Source organism: Lissotriton helveticus, chromosome 10, assembly GCF_964261635.1.
Source record: "Lissotriton helveticus chromosome 10, aLisHel1.1, whole genome shotgun sequence".
Classification (NCBI taxonomy): Eukaryota; Metazoa; Chordata; class Amphibia; order Caudata; family Salamandridae; genus Lissotriton; species Lissotriton helveticus.
In genome coordinates this window covers 1,070,094,552-1,070,118,471 of record NC_136071.1, presented here as the reverse complement: position 1 = coordinate 1,070,118,471, position 23,920 = coordinate 1,070,094,552, and the positions used below count along the sequence as shown (strand labels likewise).

General features: G+C 44.5%; 1 protein-coding gene across 1 annotated transcript in view; it reads left to right on the top strand.

The window, feature by feature from the left end:
* The window catches only part of SCIN (scinderin), a 308,708-nt gene that overhangs the window by 199,758 nt on the left and 85,030 nt on the right, over positions 1 to 23,920 (top strand). Inside the window, exon 5 of the mRNA XM_078663781.1 lies at positions 17,508 to 17,600. Within this exon, the coding sequence (XP_078519907.1) occupies positions 17,508 to 17,600 (93 nt within the window). The remainder of the gene's footprint in view (positions 1 to 17,507; positions 17,601 to 23,920) is intronic.

Genomic DNA, 23,920 nt, shown 5'->3' with positions numbered 1-23,920 from the left:
AGTATCTGTCTATGTTGTTTTGTTCTGAACTCTCGCTGTGCTAATGGAGGCTCAGTGCATTCAGAACACAAATCTCCCCTTGTGTTACAAAATACCTTGATTAACCAAAGAATCCCAGTTAAGACTGCAACCCAACATGCAGATATAGTATGAGTGCAGCACAGATCAAGTAGTGTGTGCAGTCTTCAGATGCGTGCTTCACTTCGAGTTGGGAGCAACTTGGCAATACTGCGCATTGTGTCTACCAGCACTGCTCTTATTGGCTGATATTCTTAGATCATTTATAGGACACACCAGAGGCATTGGTTTACAGTTCATAACTACTAGTGCCACCAGAGATCCTACTAACTGATGGTACACAATGCAAGAGACTTCCTGGTTGGGCGCACTGTGTACAGTGACAGCTAGCGCAGCGACTCCTGTTGTACTGGAGTGCTCAGTACTTGGAGTACAATCCACGGGTTTCTCCACAGCACTTGTAGGTAACACGTAAGCACACCGTGAATGACACAGACATCAGCAGGGACATATATCTAATGTCCCTCACCCAGTGGTGCTGCCAGTCACACCCTTCTTTTACTACATGGTGAGTAATTCCATGCAATACTAGATTAAACATACTCTGTTAGCACTTGAATAAACGAGCAGCTGCTGTGTGGCTGCTGCGTGCCCTGCCCCTTCCTAGGGTTTATTTTGGCTGGATTCTGTAAGGATGTGCATAATGCCTGCCTATTTCATTGTATTTGCTTTGAATGTTGTGTGCACGGTGTGGCTTTTTCTATATAATGCAATCCCTTTTCAGCAAGTTCATTAACTACGAGGGTAGACCGTATGCTGGTTCCCAGCTTGTCTGTTTTATCCCTCCTTAGCTGAGCAAGCCCGTCCACAGCAAGTTCTCAATTATTTGTCCAAAACACAAACTATCGTGCGATGGTGGATGTCTTCCAATTTTTTGCGTCTGAACCTAGCAAAAGCAGACATTTTATGTGTACAGTAAGCCAAAGTTAAATCAGAGGCATTATGATGGCCTTAAATGTATGGATTCCCCACACCAGCCCATTCCAAAGTAGCCCAGAGTCTCGGGGTTCTCTTGGGCCATACCCTATCTGTAGAAGCCCAAGCTTCTAGAATATCCAGTCATGCTTTCTCCAATTTAGGATCATAGGGCCCGATTCACAAAAGTAATCTGAGATAAAATTCTAACTTTACGACTTTCGGTTTCCACAAAAGGCATTTAGGAGTCGTAAAGTTAGGATCTTGTCTCAGTTTACTTTTGTGAATCGGGCCCTATGATCCTACGTTAGAGAAAGCATGACTGGACATGACTGGACATTCTAGAGCAAGTTTAGCTTAAGTTACGGTTTTGTCATAAGACCAAACAAAATCCTAACTTTACTACTCCTAAATGCCTTTTGTGAATACCGAAAGTTGTAAAGTTAGGATTTTGTCTCAGATTAATTTTGTGAATCGGGTAACACATCAGCACACCGTGAATCTTGTAGGTAACACATTAGCACACCGTGAATGACACAGACATCAGTAGAGACATATATCTAATGTCCCTTTCCAAATGGTGCTGCCAGTCACACCCTTCTTTTACTACATGGTGAGTAAAGAATATCCGACCCCTTTTCGAGCCCAACGTAAATATGACAGTAATAAATTCATGAACCCAGTGAAAGCTGGACTATGTAACTTCTCATAACTGGCACCAACCAAAACATTCTCCCACAGCTTCAACTCATAAAAATATGTTTGTATGTATTGTAATAGGCAGAACGGAATTGTGCACAGTACCCCTGTTCTAAGATTGCTTCAAATGCTGCTAATTTGCTCAAGAGTCATATTTGAGGTCATGTCAAACGTGAAGAAGTCTTTCTGCACCATCTACACTAAATCAACAGTGTTCACATCCCTAAACAATCTGTAGCCTCCCTTGCGTTCACAGGTCAGCCAGTGGTTGGACATCCCTAGAATGCGCACTGTCATTTTGGAGGTCAGGTCTTCTCGGTCATCACCTTCAGGCACTGGAATAACTTCCCTCTGGCTTGTACAACATTTTAGGTGTTCACTAAAAACTTGACTTTTTAACCTGTAACTTCCTCTTAGTATCTCCATAGACCTTTTACCATTGTAATGTATCTCATAGCGCCAAGAAGACTTGGCGTAGGCATGGGTGGGCCATACATGACATAAATTATAGATGATAACTGCTAATAAAGGTGTATTTTTCAGTTCTTGTTTCTAAGCGACATAATGAACAGCTCGAGCTCTGCTCTCCTAGTCTCTTTGGTGTCTTGATGAAATAACATTGCAGTAATTCAAGGTTGCACACCTATAATTTAGATAATTTAGACTCTAAAAAATGTTGGGTCTTTTACACCACACTTTTTCCATGTCACCCTTCATTAGCAGGTTTAAATATTGTTTCGCATTTGTTCCTTTAAACTTGCACTGGCATGTTAACCCTATTTCTTTTTTAAAAGGGGTGAGAAACTGTTCTTATCAATTCACATAAAAGACTTTATGAGCTGAAAGTGTTTTAACAAACGTGAACATATTTTGACGATTCCACAATGTTGGGATATCTATTTCCCTTTTCATTATCTATGCTGACAGAGTAAACCCAACGATTCCTATATTATCAAACGATTTACCCCCAAAACCACAATTTCTCCCGAGAACCCACCCTCAAAATCCCTCTTATTTACCTTCTAGCATTCTTGAGCCTTTTCCACATGTCGCTGCTTGCACCCTTGCCTGTTATTTGTTTTGTTTTGCATGTTTCCAATGTCTCTCCTCTTCCTCATCTTAAGTCCCTCCTTCTTACCCCTCGCACCACTTCCCTCACCCTTTGCACTCTCAGCCTTGTGCTTAGCTCCATCAGCCGCCTCTGTGCTCCTTTGGATCATAAAAATAAAAAAAGAGACTACCACTAGTATATTGAAAGAAGTGCATGGCATCCAGTATCAGTAGTTTTACCTTTTCTGAAAGTTTCTCTTAGTTATAATAATGCCAACTTTTACCTCACATTTTGATTATATTTGATATTTTGCCAATGCCCCATAATGCAATAGCCTCCTAATAGGCTGTTTTCCTTAATTTATATAAAATCCCTGTCACCAGTTTCCGATTTCTTCTAACTTAGCTCCTTCTAAAGTAATCAACTTGTTTTCCTTAAATAGAGATTCCTTGAATTGCTGTTTCACTAAGAAGGCAGAAAATCACCCAACTCCTAAAGCTGCCTAAGTATTATGTAGTGACAGCAAATAAAATGCATTCCCACAAGCACTCTGCCTTCTATAGTTATACATGTTACTTACCAGTGAATGTATGGCTTCACAGGAACCCTCCCACTATTTTGGCCACTTCAAAACTTCTGTGCATCCATGTTTGCACAGCATATGATAATTTCCGACCATTATGTCATTAGACATATGTGTGATCATTGGCCCGATTTTCACAAACCTGATGGAAGCCATTAAAGAGTCCATCTAATGAATGTGGTCATAATACATCTCAAAACCCATGCTGACTTCATTAAACAAAGCACTATTCTAGTAGTCTTTTGTTAGTGGTTGTTAGCAATGCAGGACTAGAAGACCCTCTCCCCGCACAACTGGCAAAACAACTCAAATACTCCTTACCCCCCATCTGGACTGGGATTATTAACAGCTCCCTGGAAACAGGAATCATACCTGACTGCCTCAAAATTGGCCAGGTAACACCATTAATAAAAAAGGCGGGTGCTGACCCGAACGATCTTAACAACTACAGGCCTGTCTCCAATTTTCCTTTGCTAGCAAAACTACTAGAAAAATGTGTTCTCTGTCAACTCACCCACCACATGGACATCAACAACCTCCTCGACCCACACCAATCAGGCTTCAGAGAAGGTTGTAGCACAGAGACTGCCATCTTAAATGTCATAGATGATATGCACAAATCACTGGACAAGAACCGCTGCTGTCTACTCCTTGACCTCTCGACGACTTTTGACACGGTCGACCACAAACTACTCATCAACAGTCTCCAAGACAGGGTAGGAGCAAAAGAGGTGGTTTCACTGTGGTTCACCTCCTTCCTACAAAACCGCTCACAAAGAATAAAGATAGGAAACTCCACGTCCGACCTACACCCTATAAACAGAGGTGTCCCCCAAGGCTATCACCTGCATTGTTCAACATCTACATGGAGCCACTCACCATCATCCTCAAAAAAGCCAACATTCCCTTCCACCTCTATGCCGACGACACCCAGATCTACCTAGAAACCTCCTCCCTAGCAGACATGCATAGACTAAACATCACCCTAAGAGAAGTACAAAAGTGGCCGTCCCTTAACCATCTGAAACTTAATCAAAACAAAACTGAAATTCTTCTCCTAGCACGCAAGGAAAAGACCCCGCTAATCACAGAATGGATAAAATCTATTGATGCTCTCGACTGTACTCTCATCCCAGCAGACTCAGTGAAGTCATTGGGCATCACTCTGGGCCCCAACTTGGATATGATCAAACACATCAAGAACACCGCAAGAGGTGCCTTCTTCATTCTAGAGCTACTAAGCAAAATCAAACCCTTCATCCCACCAACGAACCTTAAACAAGCCACACAGTCCTTTGTCTTATCCAGATTAGACTACTGGATCGCCACCCTCACAGGCACGGCGAAACTTCACCTTGCTCCGTTCAGAACAACACTAAATGCAGCAGCCAGAATGGTGTCAGGAGTGAAGAAATACGAACACATCACTCCCGCGCTAACTGAACTTAAGTGGCTCCCAGTAGAATTGCGAGCCAATTTCCGAACTGCCTGCCTCACACACAAAGCTCTGCACATGGCAAACCCACCTATCTAGCTGCCAAACTCAAAAAAGCGGGACAGACAACATACTTCAGAAGCACCAACTCTCTGCTACTCACCCCTCCGAAAACCTGCAAACAAAAGACCCTATCTAGGTCCTTCACCGGAAAGCACCCAAAATCTGGAATGCCATCCCCATACATCAGTGGTTCCCAAACTTTTTCGACCTGTGGCTCCCTCGACCTAATTGGCAGTTGGCCGTGGCTCCCCATCATGTCACTTTTTTTTACCGGTGGAGGAATGTAAGCCCGTTTTTAGGTCTCGCTTGCAGGCAGCGCGCTATGGTGATGATCGCTTGTGTCTAAAAAAACTCCTCTAAAATGGGGCGTTTAGCCCACCCATTACTTAACATTTTTTGGCATCCTGATCACTCTTTTTTGCTGCCTTCGAATTTGGCAGAATATTTGAGGCATCACTTCATTTTGTTTGTGAGGGCATGACCAAAGTACAGATTACTTAATGTTAATTAGTGTCCATTGGCTGCTAATGCTGTGATTAATGTACCATTTCTTCTTTTTTTTGCCATTTTATTTTATAGCGCGAACTCGACTTGAAGGGATCAGCGCTTTACAGGAGCACCAGTTACATTCCACAAATTCATATTTTTCTTTTTTTTAGCACTTCAAATGAGCACTAATTACATCGAACAACTTCACATTTTTTATTTTTGGAAAGAAAAGGTGATTGAGTGATTGGCCCAGATCCAGAGGATGTTTAGCTGATGCCAAGACTCAAACCAGGTACCCCAGGTTTGAGGATGGTAGCTCTGTTTTAGCGCCACATCCTACTTCCCCCTCCCATTCAGTATCCTGCCGCCCTCATTGCTTTTAGCAATGGAACACAGAAGCTGTGCTGCTGTACAGCATGGCTCAAAAATAATTGACAAAGCCAATAGATCTTGCATAGGTGAGACCTAATGCCTTTGCCAATGCTTGTTGCTCACAGCAAAGTGGAACATTTCACAGGACACCGGTTCTTCCCGTCTAAGATTCTGATACGTAAAAAAACGAATTATACATTCAGGACTGGATATTTTTATTGTTAAACTATGGGAGGTTTGAGTTTTTCTGTGCCCATAGTTCCAACTCACTTCAACCTTCATCCACATCTGACACTCCCTGCCCCTTTTGCTCACACTCGCAGGTTCTTTTTCATCCCTACTTTCTCCCTTTGCTTTGGCTTTTCCATATTTCTCTTTCTTCTCCCTTTTGCATTTTTCTCTCGGTCTCTTGCCCCGGATAAAAGTTTGTTGAGGAAAAACAGGCGCCAGTCTCCAAAAACGTGTGCCCGTGGGGCCCACCTTCAAGCACCGGCCAAAATTAACCCCTGCAATTGCCGCAAATTAAGTGCTGGTGCGGAGCACCGGAAACCACTGGCGCAAATTAAGCACTGGTTAGGGGGGTATTGCTCAAGCAGTGCCAGACGTTCCTTTCCGGGCACAATCAAAAAATAAAAATGGGATCATCAGCTTTGGCTCTGAGGCCAATTCTGTGTGGGGTTCCTGAAGTTTCTACCCTATCTCTACCTCTCTTTAACATCTCCTTGAGGATACTTGTTCACATCATCTCCCATGCAGATGATGGAGAAGGTCAACGTCAACTGGCCAAGCCCTTCGACCAGGATACAAATATTACATTTCCTGTGAAACACATCCCCGGTGGATGACAGACAACTTTCTTCACTTAAGTCGAACAAAAAGAGAAATCCTGACAACCGCCTACAATCTTAAAGATTTCTGTCAAATAATCAAGAGAAATAGGAGCTACGCAGCCCAATCAGAAATACATTTCAGGATATGTGTAGACGTTGCTAGGTTTTCTAGTGAATAAAACTGTATTGGGTAAAACCTTTCAGTGTCTGAGTTTACAGTGAAAACGAGGTCCCAGTACATTCCCTTCGATGTTTCGATAAGGTATGACAAAGATCTCTCATTTGTATACCAAATCAAGCCAGTCATCAAAAATATCAATCATCAACAGATAATGCTTAGAAAGTTCTTTCATGTTCTGTAGTTAAGACACTCGGGCAGTATTATGAATACGGCGCACTTTCCCTGTTTGAGCGATGGTGCACTTTTCAGAAAGTGCACCGGGTGTAGACAGGGAGAGTGCACTGGATGACATAGAATGCACTGCCCCAGAGAGGCCACAAACTCGCGCTGCCCTCGGGGTAGTGCATTAAGTGAAATATGGAGCAGCTCTTTAAATCGCTCTGTGTTCCTTTTCTGGTGAAAGAAAATAGGAAAAATACCAGTTCCAGGTTCATGGTCTCAAAAAAACCTAAATACGGATAACTGCAGATAAAATGAAAAAACAATGCAGACGGAAACAAATACAGTGTAGAGTGGAGCCCTAATTAGAGAGCAGTACTGACGTTGGTGGCGGAATCTGTCAGAGGGCGTCAAAAGACGCATCATTTTTTAATTACTACATTCTCACATGATTAGCTGCTATCTCGGCACAAGCTCTTTCCCAACTTGTGCGCGCGCCCCTGGCAACTCCTAACGGCGCACAGTTTGGGAAACACCGCCATACATATTAGGACGAACTCTTCCTACAAAGCCTTCAGGAGCCAGCTCAAAGCGCTCTTCCTCAATAAAGTCCTCACAAAGTAACAACGGATCTGCTTTAATTCCCGACCACAAGACAGAAGACACATCAACTACGTTAAAGTCACACCTGACATCACTTCCCCCCTATTCTGAACAATACTCCCCCCTACCTGAACATCAAACTCTCAACTCTGCATCGATTACTACCAGACGTGTACAGATTAATGAACCTCCTTGGACTCACTATTTGCCTGGACACTCTTGGTGTTATACACTGTTATGAAAAAAGGTTGTAAAGCGCTCTGATACCTCCGGGTCTAGCTAGCGCTATAGAAAACTTCAAAAATAAATAAAATAAAATAAAAATAAATAAAGAGAGATATTGTTTTTCTCTCATCAATGAACAACTAATTTAAAGCGTATTATTAAAAATTGCCATTCCTTATGTTCTTTGATATGTTAGCAATCCTTTTAATGCATTTTTATAATGGCAAGGGAGAAAAAGACATGTTTACAGAATGGACTTCAATTCACCAAAACACTAGGGGAAGCGGAAGTGGCATTGCACGCCATTTGACCTTTACTTTCACTCACACGCACATGCTTACACATACTAACACATTCACATACTCTTGCGCATATAAACACACTCTCACCACAAGCATGCATAATTCATACATTTAACAGCATTTTTACTTACCTTAGCTTCCAGATAGGGTCATATTCCACCTAATGTACTCCATTTTTTTATTACACGAATAGTGAATAATGTTATTCACTATTTGTATAATAAAAAATGTACAGAAACCAGGCAAGTGGAGCTCCAACCAGCGTTCATTAGGAAGAGTTTACCAAGGAACTGATTTTGCAACCTCTGAGGCCAGGGGTCGCAAAAGCAGTGCCAGGGGTAGCAAGTGGAAAGCCAGGGGTCGCAGCTGCAGCCCCTTGGCGACCCATAAATGACGTTCGTGGTATACAGAGCTGTATTGCCGAGGAATGGCTGTAGTTTGTTCTTGCATATATGCATTATAGAACATCTTAAAATATAATGGCTTTTCAAATACTTTTTTAAGTACTAAATGCATTTTGCAACTAATGTAACTCATTAAAGATTTATGCTGCTTATGAAGCAATCTCGTGTGCGCTAGTAGAACTGCTGATTCAGGGTCACGGGAAAGGTGGTACTGAGTTACTAAAAATACAAAAAGTTCTCTTTTTGTTGTGCACATCTTAAGTATGCACAGATCTGGAAAGACACAGTTGCGTGAGCACACATGTTCTACGCACACACAAACACATACACACACCAAAAGGATTCTCAGTGTGTGCGTGAAGGCCACTGCGATCTGTACCTGAAGCAACTGATATATCACACACAGTAAAATTGTTTTTAAATAAACAGTATTAAAAAAAAACACTCTAAGTGCCAATATTTTAGTGTTGTGATAAATAAAAGATGCAATCCAAAGGTGTTCTTCAAGTAGATTTAATAGATGAAACACATAGCATATAAATATAACATTTAGATTATGTGGTACACCTGCTGTTTTATCAGCTTTACTTCCCTAATCTCAAATATTTACTCCCAGCTGAGACCAAGACTTGATGTCATGTGTTAGCACAAGAGCAAATGTTTGCATATATGGGAAGGTTCTTACTGCAGTCTTACCTTTGGAGTATATCTGAATTCGAGTGTTTGGAACGAGGGGCCAGTGTTACTAAACTTTTGAAATGGGTTTGCATCACAAAAGTGATAATAGAATGTGAAGCTTCTTTTGCTGCTGTTATAGTTTTGCTCAATTAATATTCTTGGGTTCATCCATCACTGCACTGACTTTTTACTTTTCACATTTCATGTTAATGCTTTCAGCCACAGAGCCTGTGGTGACCAGGAAAGGACAGTAGACATAACAAGCATTGGCATTGCCAATCGATCTCGGCAATGGAAGTGCCTAATTGCAGAGACTTTACAAGAGATGTTCAGGAAAAGACCCTCTGTTACAACGTAATACATGATCATAATAGGATTCGGCGAGCGGCATTACATACTGGGCACACACAGCTCTGTAGCTGGTGTGTAACTACTAAGCTGCATGACAACTCAACACATTTGTTTATGGGAAACCCAAATATAACTAAGACCGTAAAAAAAGGAAGGCGACTAGCCCATGAATTGTATATTTGTATTTGTAGGAGAAGTGTGGCTCACTGATTAGAGCAGCAGACCCTGAGGCAGAGGTGTGGCCTGGGACCAGGGTTCCATCCCCGTCGCGGCAGGGTCTTGGGCTCAATGTCCTCGGACCCGATAATTCTCGCCTCAGGTGCCTACTCTAATCATGGGTTCCACTCTGCAACTCTGGGCAATAGCTTGCTTAATCTCCACACCAGCCCTAACAACGCTAGGATGCCTGGCTTCACCTTGGGGGTGCCCAGGAGTGGACACCTCACAGGAACAGGCCAGGAAGGGTTCCACAGTGGTATTCGTACAGCGCTTAGAGACCCCTGGGTGATAGGCGCTATACAAGTGCAAATTACATTTACATTTACATGTGCATAGATGCAGAGCAATCTGTTAGCAATCAGACAAAACACCAGAATTTATATAGCGCTTGCTCTCACAGCTTTGGAATCTCCTTGTGCTGCAAAAATAATAGGTGTTGCTACCGCTGACCCTAATCATGAGAATGGCTCTTGGATACCAGTAAATCCGCAGTGGCATGTTACATTCTGCCTGCTGCACCCTCAGCAGGTCCCGGGGCTGACACATTTTACACATGGCTGGCCAAGCTTGAGGGAGTGGGGGGGGGATGAGTGTGCATGGGGGGCAAACAGTAATGCCATCACAGAGCTGAAACTAAAGAAGAGAACCAAAAGGAAAAGAAACTGTAAGACCATGGAAAGAAATTAGCAGAAATCCAGCCCCAGCTCCCACCCACGCTGTGAAGCCAACCGTGCCCACACACAAGGCACAAGAGCGTGCACACAGTGAATGGCACCCTGCTAAACAGAGACCCCTCTGCCCACACTGGCACTCTGCAATGACTCTCCATAAAGCAATGTTTCACAGTCACCTCATAAGAGACGAGCCATAACAAGCAGTGCCATAAATAAAAGTCACCAGGGTACCAGCCTTGGACCCTGTGAGGTGACTGTGCTGACACTGTGACACTGGCCCATTCTGAAATGTCCATTTAAATGCACTGGAATCACTCGGAGGACAACATCAGGAAACGTTTCATTTTGGGGTTTAACATTTCCAGTGCAAATGCTTTGTTCATTTTCCCATCTTTCCGACCCAAAATGTGCCTGTTAAATAGTGTTGGAGTGAAACACAGTTTGCGTAAAAGAGTAACATTTTTGGTCTCGATTACAAATTGCTTCTGTCTCTTGTAAGCAGCACACGCAGTCCTAAACCAGGGAGGGTATAAGTGTATGCTGATTAATATAAAGAACATGAAAGACCTTTACAAAACAATGTATATAAAAAGCTTTTCAATTCATTCATACACTAGCATTAACATCACTAGGTAGATACGGAAGAAAAATGGAAAAAAAGAGACATTTGGTCAAAGGCCATGTGTGTGGACCTGAGAATACATTCAGCCTTTGTAAACAATACAGCACATCCACATTTCCATGTCCACAGAGGGTCGATGTAGTTCACAGAGCTGTCCTATGCGAGCCTGTTCATTAATCCATTCCTAATCTTTACAAACGTGTTTGTACACAGGACTGTAAAAGGCAAGAACAGATTTAACTAGGAGCCATGCAAGCGACACATGCCATCATTTGGAAATGCTTAAGTAGTAGCTAATGGCCGCTGGGATGTGCAGGGGGTCCACTTTCTCTACATACTTGCAAAGTTGGGAAAAATATATTTTTTTGGCAGAAACAAAGGTCTGAGGGTTAACAAACGTTGTGTTTTTTAAATCTCACTCGAGTGGTTACAGTCATAGATTTAGAGGGGAAAAGCAAAACTCAAAAAAGCAAGCATGGCACAGACATAAAAGAGAGACGTCTTTTTCTTTACAAGCTTTTGCAATGCAATCAGTCTCGCCTTTGGGACCTTATATGTATTTAGCTATGCAGCACATTAGCCTGGGTGCTGAAACATCTACTGTTTTTTTGGAGGGAAAGTAAGCACCAAACTGCATGCCACAAAAGGTATGGGAACACCTGGAGAGAAATATTGCCTTCAGCGGGAAATTGTATAGTCCAAAGCTCTGTTTTTAATATTGAATCAGGGACTTCCGTGGTCATATCACTGAAAATACAAGTTTCGAAAACAATATTATTGTCTAAGGGTGCTTGTGGAAGACAATTTATATGGACTGGAATCTAGAGAATCCTTAAGAGTTTCTGGTATTTTACTGACCTCTGCTGGTCGTTTTCTATCAAATTTAAATAGAGGCAGTTGCCAGAAATATATAAAAAAAGGAAAGTCCCTCAACAGAAAGAAATTCTGGTATTTTACTGACCTATCCTGGTCGTTATTCATCAAGACAGTTAAATAGAGGCAGTTGAAAAGTAAAAAAAGTCCCTAAGCGGAAGCAGACAAGTCCTAGGGCTGATCTCCAGAGCCCACAAAGTACATACACATAGAAGTTTAAACTAAACTATATAAGGATATACTAAAGTATATCCAAGAGGTCTCGAATGCTACACCTAAAAAAGGAATGCCCGTATCTATGAGATATAGCGCATTCCTGTCCTCTATCACAGCGTTGGCGCAAAAAAGGGCTGCCTTGCCCTATGGTGCAAGTGTGTCTGTGTTAAAATTAGGTTGTTTTTGTTGGGGGAAGGTACACCTTTCCAAACAAAAACAACTCCTATGCCTCCACTGTGGAGGCGTAGGCTTTTGATGAATTCCCAGGTTTACATCATATTGTGAATCTGGGAATGCTTCAAATGCCATGGGTGTTATGTGGGAACACCCGCCTTAACACCCATGGCACAGCTCCCCATTGCAGTGTGAGGCAATGCAGTGACTTGCACTGCCTAGCCTCACACCATATCTATAAGGCCATGCAAAGCCCCACTGGGTAGCTTTACATGGCCTCGTAGATATGGCTAAGCCCACTGCGCTGCAGGAGCGTCATAAAAAGTGACATTCCGATGGCGCACTGAGCTTGTAACTAACCCCCTAAATACCTCTGTCATACATTGAAAGGATTGTACTAGGGTGGGCATAGTTCGCGAAGTAGCGCTACGCGAAGCTACGCGAAGTGCACTTCGCACTACGCGAACTTCACGTAGCACTACGCGAGCTGCGTAGTAGCATGTTCGCACTGTGCAAAATGCGTTTTCAATGATTGCACAGTGCGGACAAGCATCCGGCACTGTGCAAGCATTGAAAACGGCATCTTGCACAGTGCGAGCTGTAGTTTTCTGCTGCTCGAGTAGATTATTACTCGAGCGGCAGCTTTCTCAACGCAAACAGGTAGTTTCTCATTGAGAGCAGTCGCGAGCATGCGCAGCCACTCACAATGAGAAACCTGACCTCCTCGCGTTGAGAATCTCGCCGGGATGGCATTTTGCTTGCTCGCGGTCGCGAACATGACGTTCAGGACCGCGAACAAGCAAAAAATGACCGCTGCACTACGCTACGCTGCACTACGCATGTTCGCACTGTGCTACGTGCAGCTCGCGTAGTGCGAAGTTGCGAAAACTTCGCAAACTCCGCGAGCGTAGCGTAGTGCTTTGCCCAGGGTTAGATTATACAAGCCACCTCAGAGTTGTTTCACCCGATAAAGCAAATCGGCCTTCGGTCTTGTTTACCTATAGTCACTCCTTGGTGACTTGCAATATCCTTTTAATATACACCAGAGGGTAAATTATCCCATATGTAATTGAGACATAGGGGATTTGTTTCACTTTTAAGCCACAACAAGTTGCTATTTCAGCCAATGTTTGAGAAGATTAGTGAAGATGCTTTCTTTCTGACATCATCACATAAAAATCCCATGGTGCACTATTGTTGTTTGAAAACTAAACTCTACTCTTGAAAATGATTCTTGTGTTCATCTCTTGCTCCGCCAGTTGCAAATTGAGTTATTCTTTAAAGCAAACCCTACTGATTTTTTTGTTATATGTGTGCATATCCACTTGGTATAGTGTGAATGAATGGGGTAGGTGGCAGTCATTGCACTAAACATATAAATAGCGACTGTCTAACTACAAAAAGCACATTACAGTGCAGTATTTTTTATGTGAACTTTATACGTTTCCATTAAAAGGAATCATTCCAGAAGTGGTAACACCCTTACATCACCTCTCAAAGAGAATAACATCATGAAGTTTCAAGGGAGTCTATCAATTAAAGCCTCTGGAGCAGCCTTTGGTTTTGCTCATTAATCAGTTGCAGGCATCTACATTGCTTTCAGATCACAGGCACCCTGGTGAGAAGATGTGTCTCTCCTTTAGATATCTGTCCCTGCTCTCTCCTAATCAACCCCCGTTTTGCTATCAGTCTGAGGCAACTCAAGGTCAGCATTAAGGGGGCGGGAAGGGTTACTTCTCAACAAAAAGGGAACTGTTTAACCCTTTCGCTGCGGCGGCAATTCCGCCGCAGCGCTAAGGGGCGGGGGGGCCGCGCGGCGCTACGACGCTGGTGACGGAACTGCTCTGTCACACCCCTCGGGTGGGCTGTGCTTGTTACAGAGCGGTTCCGTCACGACCCCACCCGCTCAATAGAACGCGCCGCGCAGGTGCAAAATCAGCGCCGCGCAGGCGCGGTGAGCGGGCAGTGACGGAACTGCTACGTCACAAGCATAGCCCACCCGAGGGGCGTGACGGAGCGGTTCCGTCACCAGCGTGGGAGGGGTTAAGTAAATGTAAATAAGGTCAGGAATGCTGTTCCCAAAGGACCTCAGCCTCCTTTGCATTGCCAATTTTTGAAACAAATCTGGGGCTATGGTTAGGGCACCGGATCCTCGGGATTGGGAAAATGATTTAGACTGGCGCTCAGGGGCCGAGAAGGCAACATACATAGCAAGAGTTTGCCCACGAAAATGAGATAAAATTTGGGGGAGATGAAAGACATATAGAGGAATCTAAAAAAGCATATACGGTTCAAGGGAAGGTAAAGAAGACATTGAAAATACTGGAAAGAGAGAAGGGTGATCCCTCGGGGATGACACAGAAAATTGGTGGAAGGGTTGCGAAATTGTAAAATATGTCATTGATGTTGTAAAAGGAGAGTGTTCGTGCTATTGTACAGTGTGCGAAAGGAAGATGTACTGAGCAAAATCAATAAAAAAGATGTTTAACAAAAAAATGGGGGGCTGTGATATATCATAGGGCGATGCCTGTTCAGACTCAGTGAAGGGAATGAAAATCTGGGGCCACAATATGTATCTGGCTCCCTGTTCCGGTTTCAGTAATGGTGCATCTTTAAACAGGTGCGCCGTGGCGCAAACATGAACAGTGCTCCCGGTTACAGTGAATGCGCTGCTACAAAGGGCAGTCACGAACTCGTGGCTGCCCCAGAGGCAGTGCATTCAGTGAAATGTGGAGCGGCTGCCGGGCAGCCTGCACTTTAGTGAGGGGACAGAGATCTCCCTGAGGGTGGGTGCAGTGAGTGACTGCATCTGCCTGCAGGTGGATGTCTGAGCAGCGGCGGTGCGTCCATTGGGGCGTTGGGGCGTTGCCCTCCCAATGCACACCACCGCCATCCGGACTGCCAATGTGTGCCTAACACATTCAGGAACGAGTTTCTGGCCGGCCGGTTACTGTGCCGGACCAGAAACCATCAGTAAAAGGGGGAGGCGGGGCTGTGCAGACACGCTAGTGCCGTGTCCTCTTTCGGACAGGTCATTTTCCTGCCCGGCGCGGACATGCGCACTAGCCTCCCCCTTGGGAGACCGGGGGTTGCCTCATGCCGCAGCCCCCGGTCTCCTAATGGGGCGGGGATTGGATGCGCCCACACGACCAAGGCAATAACAATGACAGCAGCAAGTGCCCCCTGGCACAGAGGAAACACGAGCAGCTGTAAATCCCCCCCAACTACCCTTCAAAGAGCAGCTGTAAATGGGGATTGCTCATTTATCATTCTGTTTTCAAACACCAGCATGACAGATTCTCAAAATACACGTGCTCTATCCACTATGCACTTTCCATTTCTGGTGAACGCACAAAAAAAATCTTTCCTTTTTCTAAAGAAAAGTACATTATTGTTTCAAAAATCCGATTTCATCTATTTTCCCCCAAATGTCAGCTTTCAATTTCCATAGACAATTGCATCACATTGTCTGATTCTGCGCCGTCAGAACATGTGTTACCAGGACGTGCCAAGGATGTCAACATTGTACCAGCGCCACAAGTGTGCAGCGGCTGCCTACCCTCGTGCATAAACACCACACAGTGTCAGTCACGGACGTTAATATTCTAATGACAGCCACTGTTATGTGACATAAAGGCCACAATTAGCCCCGCGTGCTCATGCTCTGATGAGGATAGCCGTGCGACCATTATGCTATGATTCACCCAAGGATGCCCTATATATGCCAAGATTGACCATTACTGTGCCAGTATGTCATCAGTGGACATAATTGTGCCAGAGTTGAACCCCTTGGGACATGAACCAGAGGGTGGCAGTGATGAACTAGAGGGTGACAGTGATGAACCAGAGGGTGGCAGTAATGAACTAGAGGGTGGCAGTGATGAACCAGAGAGTGGCAGTGATGAACCAGAGAGTGGCAGTGATGAACCAGAGGGTGACAGTGGTGAACCAGGGGGTGGCAGTGGTGAACCAGAGGGTGGCAGTGGTGAAGCAGAGGGTGCTGTGATGAACCAGAGGTGCTGTGATGAACCAGAGGGTGGCAGTGATGAACCCGAGGGTGGCAGTGATGAACCAGGGGGTGGCAGTGGTGAACCAGAGAGTGGCAGTGATGAACCAGAGGGTGACAGTGGTGAACCAGGGGGTGCCAGTGGTGAACCAGAGGGTTGCAGTGGTGAACCAGAGGGTGCTGTGATGAACCAAAGGTTCTGTGATGAACCAGAGGGTGGCAGTGATGAACCCGAGGGTGGCAGTGATGAACCAGGGGGTGGCAGTGGTGAACCAGAGGGTGGCAGTGGTGAACCAGAGGGTGGCAGTGGTGAATCAGAGGGTGCTGTGATGAACCAGGGGTGCTGTGATGAACCAGAGGGTGGCAGTGGTGAACCAGAGGGTGACAGTGATGAACCAGAGGGTGGCAGTGGTGAACCAGAGGGTGGCAGTGGTGAACCAGAGGGTGGCAGTAATGAACCAGAGGGTGGCAGTGATGAACCAGAGAGTGGCAGTGATGAACCAGAGGGTGGCAGTGATGAACCAGAGGGTGGCAGTGATGAACCAGAAGGTGACAGTGATGAACCAGAGGGTGGCAGTGATGAACCAGAGGGTGGCAGTGATGAACCAGAGGGTGACAGTGATGAACCAGAGGGCGACAGTGATGAACCAGGGGGTGGCAGTGATGAACCAGAGGGTGCTGTGATGAACCAGAGGTGCTGTGATGAACCAGAGGGTGGCAGTGGTGAACCAGAGGGTACTGTGATGAACCACTCGATCTTCACATTTTTTCTCAAGGGTGTTCGGGCAAGCGCGCTGCGCTTGTGAGCTACAGTGCAGAAATCATTTTCCGCCCACCACGTTCAAATGTCACCAGCCGCCACTGTGTCTGAGGGGTCCGTGGGATCCCCTTTGTCCTCCCAAAGGGCTGGCTTTAGGTGGACCACTGACAGTGTGCCACCTTTTGTTGTGCACCGTCACTGCACCTCTTGGTGGCTTCTTTGCCGTTGTGCCCACATCTATAAGATAGCATGGGCGCAAGGGGAGCTACGACTCCATGCAAATGAGGGAAGGCCCTCTCGAGCTAGTGCTATCAGTATTACAGAAGGGCCCACACCTGTGCCTGCAGCCCATGTGTGATACCAAAGAGCCCTGGGGGATATACATAGCGCGTGCACAAGTCCGTTGGATCCCGAGTGCAATTTGTGTTAAAGGGTCCCTGGTTTTCAAACTTGTACACAACTTTTGGTGTTATCTCGAAACAGAAAATTCGAGTTTGAATGTGAAAACATGCTCATTTAATTTTTAATTTTGTGTTTTTCTGAAGGTTTTGGGGAAAAAGATTGCCATTCCAGAAGGAGACGATAACGATGACAGTGTTGCAGATGTCGCCCACAGGAAAATGGCAAAGTTATACATGGTGAGTCTGTCTGCACGTGATCTGTAAGAGAATCATATTTAAGTCTTGATTTCAAGATAACTTATTTCACACCCGCACACACCAGATTGTCAAAAAAACGATTGCGATGACGTTTATGTATGACTAGCAGTGCACGTTTTTTTCTTAAAAAAAGGTGCTCGGGATGATTTACAGCACAATATACACATGATCAAAATCTGGAAACTGAAATGTGTTGTATACTCTTTGGAAAGTTGGTATCTACCGCCCCCTGCTGGGTAAAAAGTAAGGTTTTCTTTAAACTCAACCTGGTCAGTAGCACAGCAAAATAGTAATAGCATGTTCCACAGATTGGCTGTACTATTAGAAATGGTTGTTATTAATTTAGCAGATTTTACTCCAACTGTCCAAATGTGACCTGAAAATATTTCGTTTGGATTGTCTTCGAAAATGCATTTTGTGTGGTATATGTAATTCGGGTAATTAAAATAAGCAATGTGCTTTAAAAATAAAGATGCATTGACGTTTGAAGTGGAAACTCACGGAAAGGTGACGCCTTTATAGTGCAGACTATCTTGGGTGCATGATTGAAGCCCACGCTTTAAAAGGAGAGACTGAGAAGGACAGTGTCCTTATCTTACAATTACGATGGATTCACTAGAGCAGCCGTAGTTCTATAAAACATCCAAGAAGCAGAGCCTCTATTCCCATTTACAAACCAGGAATACTTGATTTGCATTCCCACTAGTTTGCGAAGGGAAAGATCCTTTACAACGCAACTGTTACAACGCACTACCATTATGACACAACCATTACAACGCAAGTCATTACAACGAATTGCGCTGGGGGGGGCTCTAGGATAGGGAATAGTTTTAATTTACTATCCAACACCTTCCCTACTATCCACGGGGACTGGAGTTGGAATAGTAAATTAAACTATTCACTATCCAGCGCCCCCCCAACGCAAGTCGTTGTAACGACTTGCGTTGTAAAACTTGCGTCGTAAAGGCATGCGTTGTAATAGCATGCGTTGTAACGTCATACATCCGTTTGCGAATGTAAATGCAGTTTGCAATGTAACCCATCTGCTATTGTGCAAAGTTCGTATGTGCAAGGGAACACAAGGGCACCTGCAAATGAATAGTTATTAAACAGATTAAAATTTGCTTCCTCCTATAAATAGCTGGCATGCAGGGATCAATCAATCAATCAGAATTGATAAAACACTGCCAATCACCTGATAGGGTATCCAGACGCGTGAAGGCCCCGGAACGGCGGAGTCGAATAGCAGATCTTGAGGGCCCTCGGAATTCTGCAAGTGAGGTGATGGTGTGGAGCTGTGTGGGGAGGCTGTTTCAGGTATTTGCTGTGATGTAGGAGAAGGAGCATCATACACTTCTGCATTGGTAGATGTGAGGAGTGTGTAAAAGTGGAGCGTTCAGGCGGTGGTTAACGTAGATGGGTCGTTAGTTGTGTAGAGTGTTGTGTGCGTAAATCAGTACCTTAAAATGGCATCTCTTCTGTATGGGGAGCCAGTGGAGTTGCCTGAGGTGGATTTAGATGTGTGTTCATCGGAGGAGGTCAAGGATGAGTCTGGCTGCGACTTTCTGTGCGGTGTGAAGTTTGTAAGAGGTGTGCAGCGATTCCTACATAGAGGGCATTGCCATAGTCTAGTTGGCTGGTGATGAGGGCCTGTGTCAAGGTGGGTCTCGTGCGTAGTGGTAGTCACTTGAAGGTCTTACATAGCAGAGTGAAGAAGCAGGCGGAGGAGATGGTGTTTATCTATGATGTTGTGGTAAGTTTGCTATCAGTGATGATTCCGCGGATAGCGTGGTTGGCTGGTATGAGTGCAGGTCCTTGGTCGGATGGCAGTTCTTCTTCATCCAGTCAATGACGCTTGTCATCCATCTGTGGAATTTGGTCCTGGTGGTGTTGGGGTCATCAGTAAGTCAGAGGATGAGTTGGGTGTCGTCTGTGTAGGATAATTTGTTGAGACCATGAGATATGACGATGTTGGTCAGTGGGGTCATATATGCGTTGAAGAGCATGGGGCTCAGGGATGAGCCCTGGGGGACACTTCAGACGATATCTTTGGGTTTCTAAATAAAAGGGGGTAGGCAGACCTTTTTTGTTCTATCAGTAAGGAAGGAGGTGATCTATCTGAGTGCATCCCCTTGGATGCCGATGTGGTGGAGTCTTTCGATCAGCCATGTGGTGGGATACGGTGTTAAAGGCTGCAGAAAGGTTGAGCAGGATCAGAGCTGCAGTTTCTTCTCAGTCGAGGAGGATTCAGATGTCGTCGGTGGCTATGATCAGGGTGGTGTCTGTGCCATGATTGCTGCAGAAGCCTGAATGAGAGGCGCTGAGTAGCTGGTTCTGCTCCAGGTGTGTCGTGAGTTGCATGTTGAGAATCATTTCCTGTACCTTGGCTGGGAATGGGAGTAGGGAGATTGGCTAGTAGTTTCTGAATTCACTGGGGTCGGCGAAGGTTTTTTTTAATAGTGGCTGTTTTTAGTGTGTTTCCAGGCATCGGAAAATGTGGCAGTGGTGACTAAGGTATTGAACAGGGTAGTAAGTTCCGGGTCGATCTTCTGGTTTCCGAGTTTGAAGATGTGATGGGAGCATGGGTCTGTGGAAGCTCCTTAGTGGATGGATTGCATGATGGAGGTGCTGATCTGGGTGGAGAGGTGGGTCCAGGTGGTCAGTCTGTGGTTTGTGTCAGTTGCAGTGAAGGTGAATCTGTTGAGGTGTAGTTTGGGGTTTGAAATCTGTGATAATACTTGAGATCTTTTCATGGAAGAAGTCAGCGAGGTTGTCGAACAGCTCATGTGAGGGTGTGTTTTTGTTGTTTTCGCTGGTACCCAATTGGAGGTCCGCAAGAGACTGCAGGTCTCCATCACTGCATTTTCATTTACAATGGGAAACATTTTTATTTTTAAAAGCATTTGTGTCCATTAAAGGGATGGTGCTGTATAAAACAAAAACAATGTTTCCAGTTTGGCATCATATGGGGGAGCTGACAGTGGTCCCCACAACCTCTGCTTGCCCCACCATGGCCACAGACACAATTGCTAGAGGAGAATCTGTGCCACATAGACATCTTCCCTTTGCAAATCAGCTACCATCCCAAATCGAGAGATGGCAATTGATCAATAGTTTGCAACTGCAATTGCAATCAGTGCAAACTATTGATACATATTGTAAATTTGTAAATTTTAAGTAAGAGAAAAGTGTTTTTTTAACAACCTGTCCTTATATAATTCTCAATGAAGCCAATGGCACTTTTACCCGTCAAAAATACTTTTTCAACTAGGAAACTAGCTTTAATATAATGTAAAAATATGTTTTGCAGTTGAAAAGACTACGGCCCAGATTTATGAAAACCTTGTGTTGCTGTTGCGTCACGCCAAATCAACACCAAAAAAGGCCCGCAGACCATATTATGGGTCCACAAACAGCCAAAAAAACGACCAACACTGACCTGTCAGGCCATCTCTTTTTGCACTAGCAGATTGCCGCACAGGCCAGTCCAACCTGTCTTCAAGTCCCCTGTTTGCTGCTGCCTTGTTGACCTGATGGATTTCCTACTTGCTGGATGTCTGCAGTCTCTCCTTCCTGCATGTGAGCCCAGGCTGTGCTGCAAAGGGAGATCACAAACCACGTGAAATAGTGACTTCAGATTCTAGTATTGGCATGGAAAGATGACATGCCCTCAATAGCACCCTCAAATTCATTAGGGAATATGCGCATCAGATTGAAAACTTAGGGGCATATTAGCAAGGGCCAGATCACCGCTTTATCAGCACTTTTTGCTGATAAAGAGGCGATTTTTTTATCGCCCAATTACCAAGCTGTCGCTAACAGCAGTTAGCGACAGCTTCCAGGCGATAGTGAACGGTTTAGGGCCCGCTTTGAATGTCAGTGATATTTATCGCTAATGACAGGCAAAGTGGGTGTACCCAAACTGGTAGCGACTGAAAGCGGTCGCTAACACAGCTATCGCCTATTAGCAATACCCACGACGAGATAAAAAAACGCGAGCTAACCGCGATCAGCGCCAGGGTTTTAAACTTGGTAAAAACCTGACTTAGCCATAATAGTCAATGAGAAGTAGATTCTACAGCTAAGTCCCTACCTGCCTATTAGCGAGATTTTCCTTAGCAATAGGATTTTTATTGCTGGAAATCTCACGTTAAAGATGGGATTCGCCGCTATCGCTGGATTTTTTTTCGCCATGGAGATAAACATTGGTAATACTGTGTTACCTCTGCGATAAAATCCAGCGATAGGAGGCGGTAAAAATAATCGCACTAAGCGCGGTTTGCGATAATTATTGCAAGTTGTTGCTACTATTCCCCTTAGTTGGCCTCTTGTGTTTCCTATATGTTGTTATTTTGCTACACTGCCAAACTTACTTCTTTCTGGCTGTGTGCCACCCCTTCACCATATTGGCACTGTCCAGGTTAGTGAAGGATGAGGCGTCTTTCATGAATGTGGACCTGCACATTCTAACACCCACTGTGGCTGGTGCAGGGCACCCAATGAATGCTTCAGCTTCAGAAGAGGTGCCAGCTGGCATCAGCGCACAAAGGGATGCAAGAGGCCTGGGTGAGGAATGGGTCTGAGACATCTGATGCAAGCCTCTGTGGTGTGTGGTGCGTGTAACCTGCTAAAGCTGTTCTTTTTTCTTTGCTTTTGCTTCTTTGGATCCTCTGATTCAATAATGGGCAAATGAAAGACAGCGATTGCTTCACCATGGGGAGCCTCAGCAAAAACCTGACAGGCCCTTCTTTGCCTGACGTTGATATCCTTCTTGTGCTAGTGATGTACTCATGGTAAAGTTGCTACCAGTGTGACTCCAGCAACATGAACCCACACTCATGTTGTTCTGGGTTGTTCTTGAATAGCACAGGATTCACCAAATAGGTGCTGTGCATAAACAAAAAAAACCTTGTTTAGGGCCACAAACTAAATATCCTACAGATTTAAATCTCAGTCACCAAGCAAACATGCATTTATATTTGAATAACATGTAAACAATTAACTTACCATCGGAATGGTAGGAGGTAACATCAAAGGGCTATCATCCAAGTTTGTACATTGGGACACACATAAATATTAGAGTATCTTGATAGAAGAAGCCAGAGGGTTTCAAAGTTGCTTGGGAAAATCGAACAATATAAACTAATAAGTAGAAGCTGATGCAGACTATCTTTAAATGGTTAATGGCATGAATCAAATAGCTGAGGTTGTGTTGATGCCAGGCCTGGGCGTAGTTCATGGAACTCCGCTACACGGAACTCCGCAAAGTGACAAAAGAACTTTGTGGACTTCCACAAGTGGCGGAGTGCAGTGCGAACTGCCATTAGCGCTGATCCTCCTACGCTCGAGTAGAAATTCTACCTCTCACCAAAAATCTCTGCTGCACTACGCCGAGCGGTGTTTTCTGCACTCCGTGAGCTCCGTAGAGCACAGAGTGCAGAAAACTCCGTAATCTCCGCAAGCGGAGCGGAGTTCACTGCCCAGGCCGGTTGATGCCCGGGTGACCCACAAAGCCGCATACTGTTAACAGAATAATACCTAACACCAGAACAGTGTGTCATCTTTGCATGTTTAAACAATTGGGCGCATCCTAATTACACCATGACTCACACAGTCTACCCCTGAATACCCGCGACTATTACAAGGAGCTTTTCTGACATAACTAAGTTTTCTATTCTTGTGTAATACAAACTACTGGATCATTGCTGCACGAGAAAACTAAACTATTGATTCTGGTCATGCATTGACCGTATATACAGTATTATACAGATAGGGCCCATAAAAGAAGACACAAAAAGAACATTTTCAACCCCTACAGTAAAAATGGCTGCATTTGTATGCTGTCAATGCCAGACTCAATTGGCCTGACTTGACTTGCCATTAGAACCTCTAACTGTGGCTTTATACCTAGCAATAGGTATTCACTTTCAATATGGACAGACAACTTTGAGTTAGGATTTCAAAACTGCTAACATGTTCAATAAAAACAAAGCAAAATAAAAACAAAAAACAGAGTTTAGAAAATAAACAATATAAAATGTCCGAATTTGCGATATTACATCACATGCACTACAACGCATGCGATTGCAATACGGTTGTTACAAAGACTGCATTGTTACAACGCAAACCATTACATCACAAGTAATTTCTACGACTTGCTGCAGTGGGCGTGCTGGACTTAGGGATATTATAATTTACTATTCCAACTCCAGCGTGTGCAACAGTATGGAAGGTGTTGGACCAGTAAGTTATACTATTCCTTAGTTTAGCGCATCCCTACAGCAAGTCGTAAAATGGTA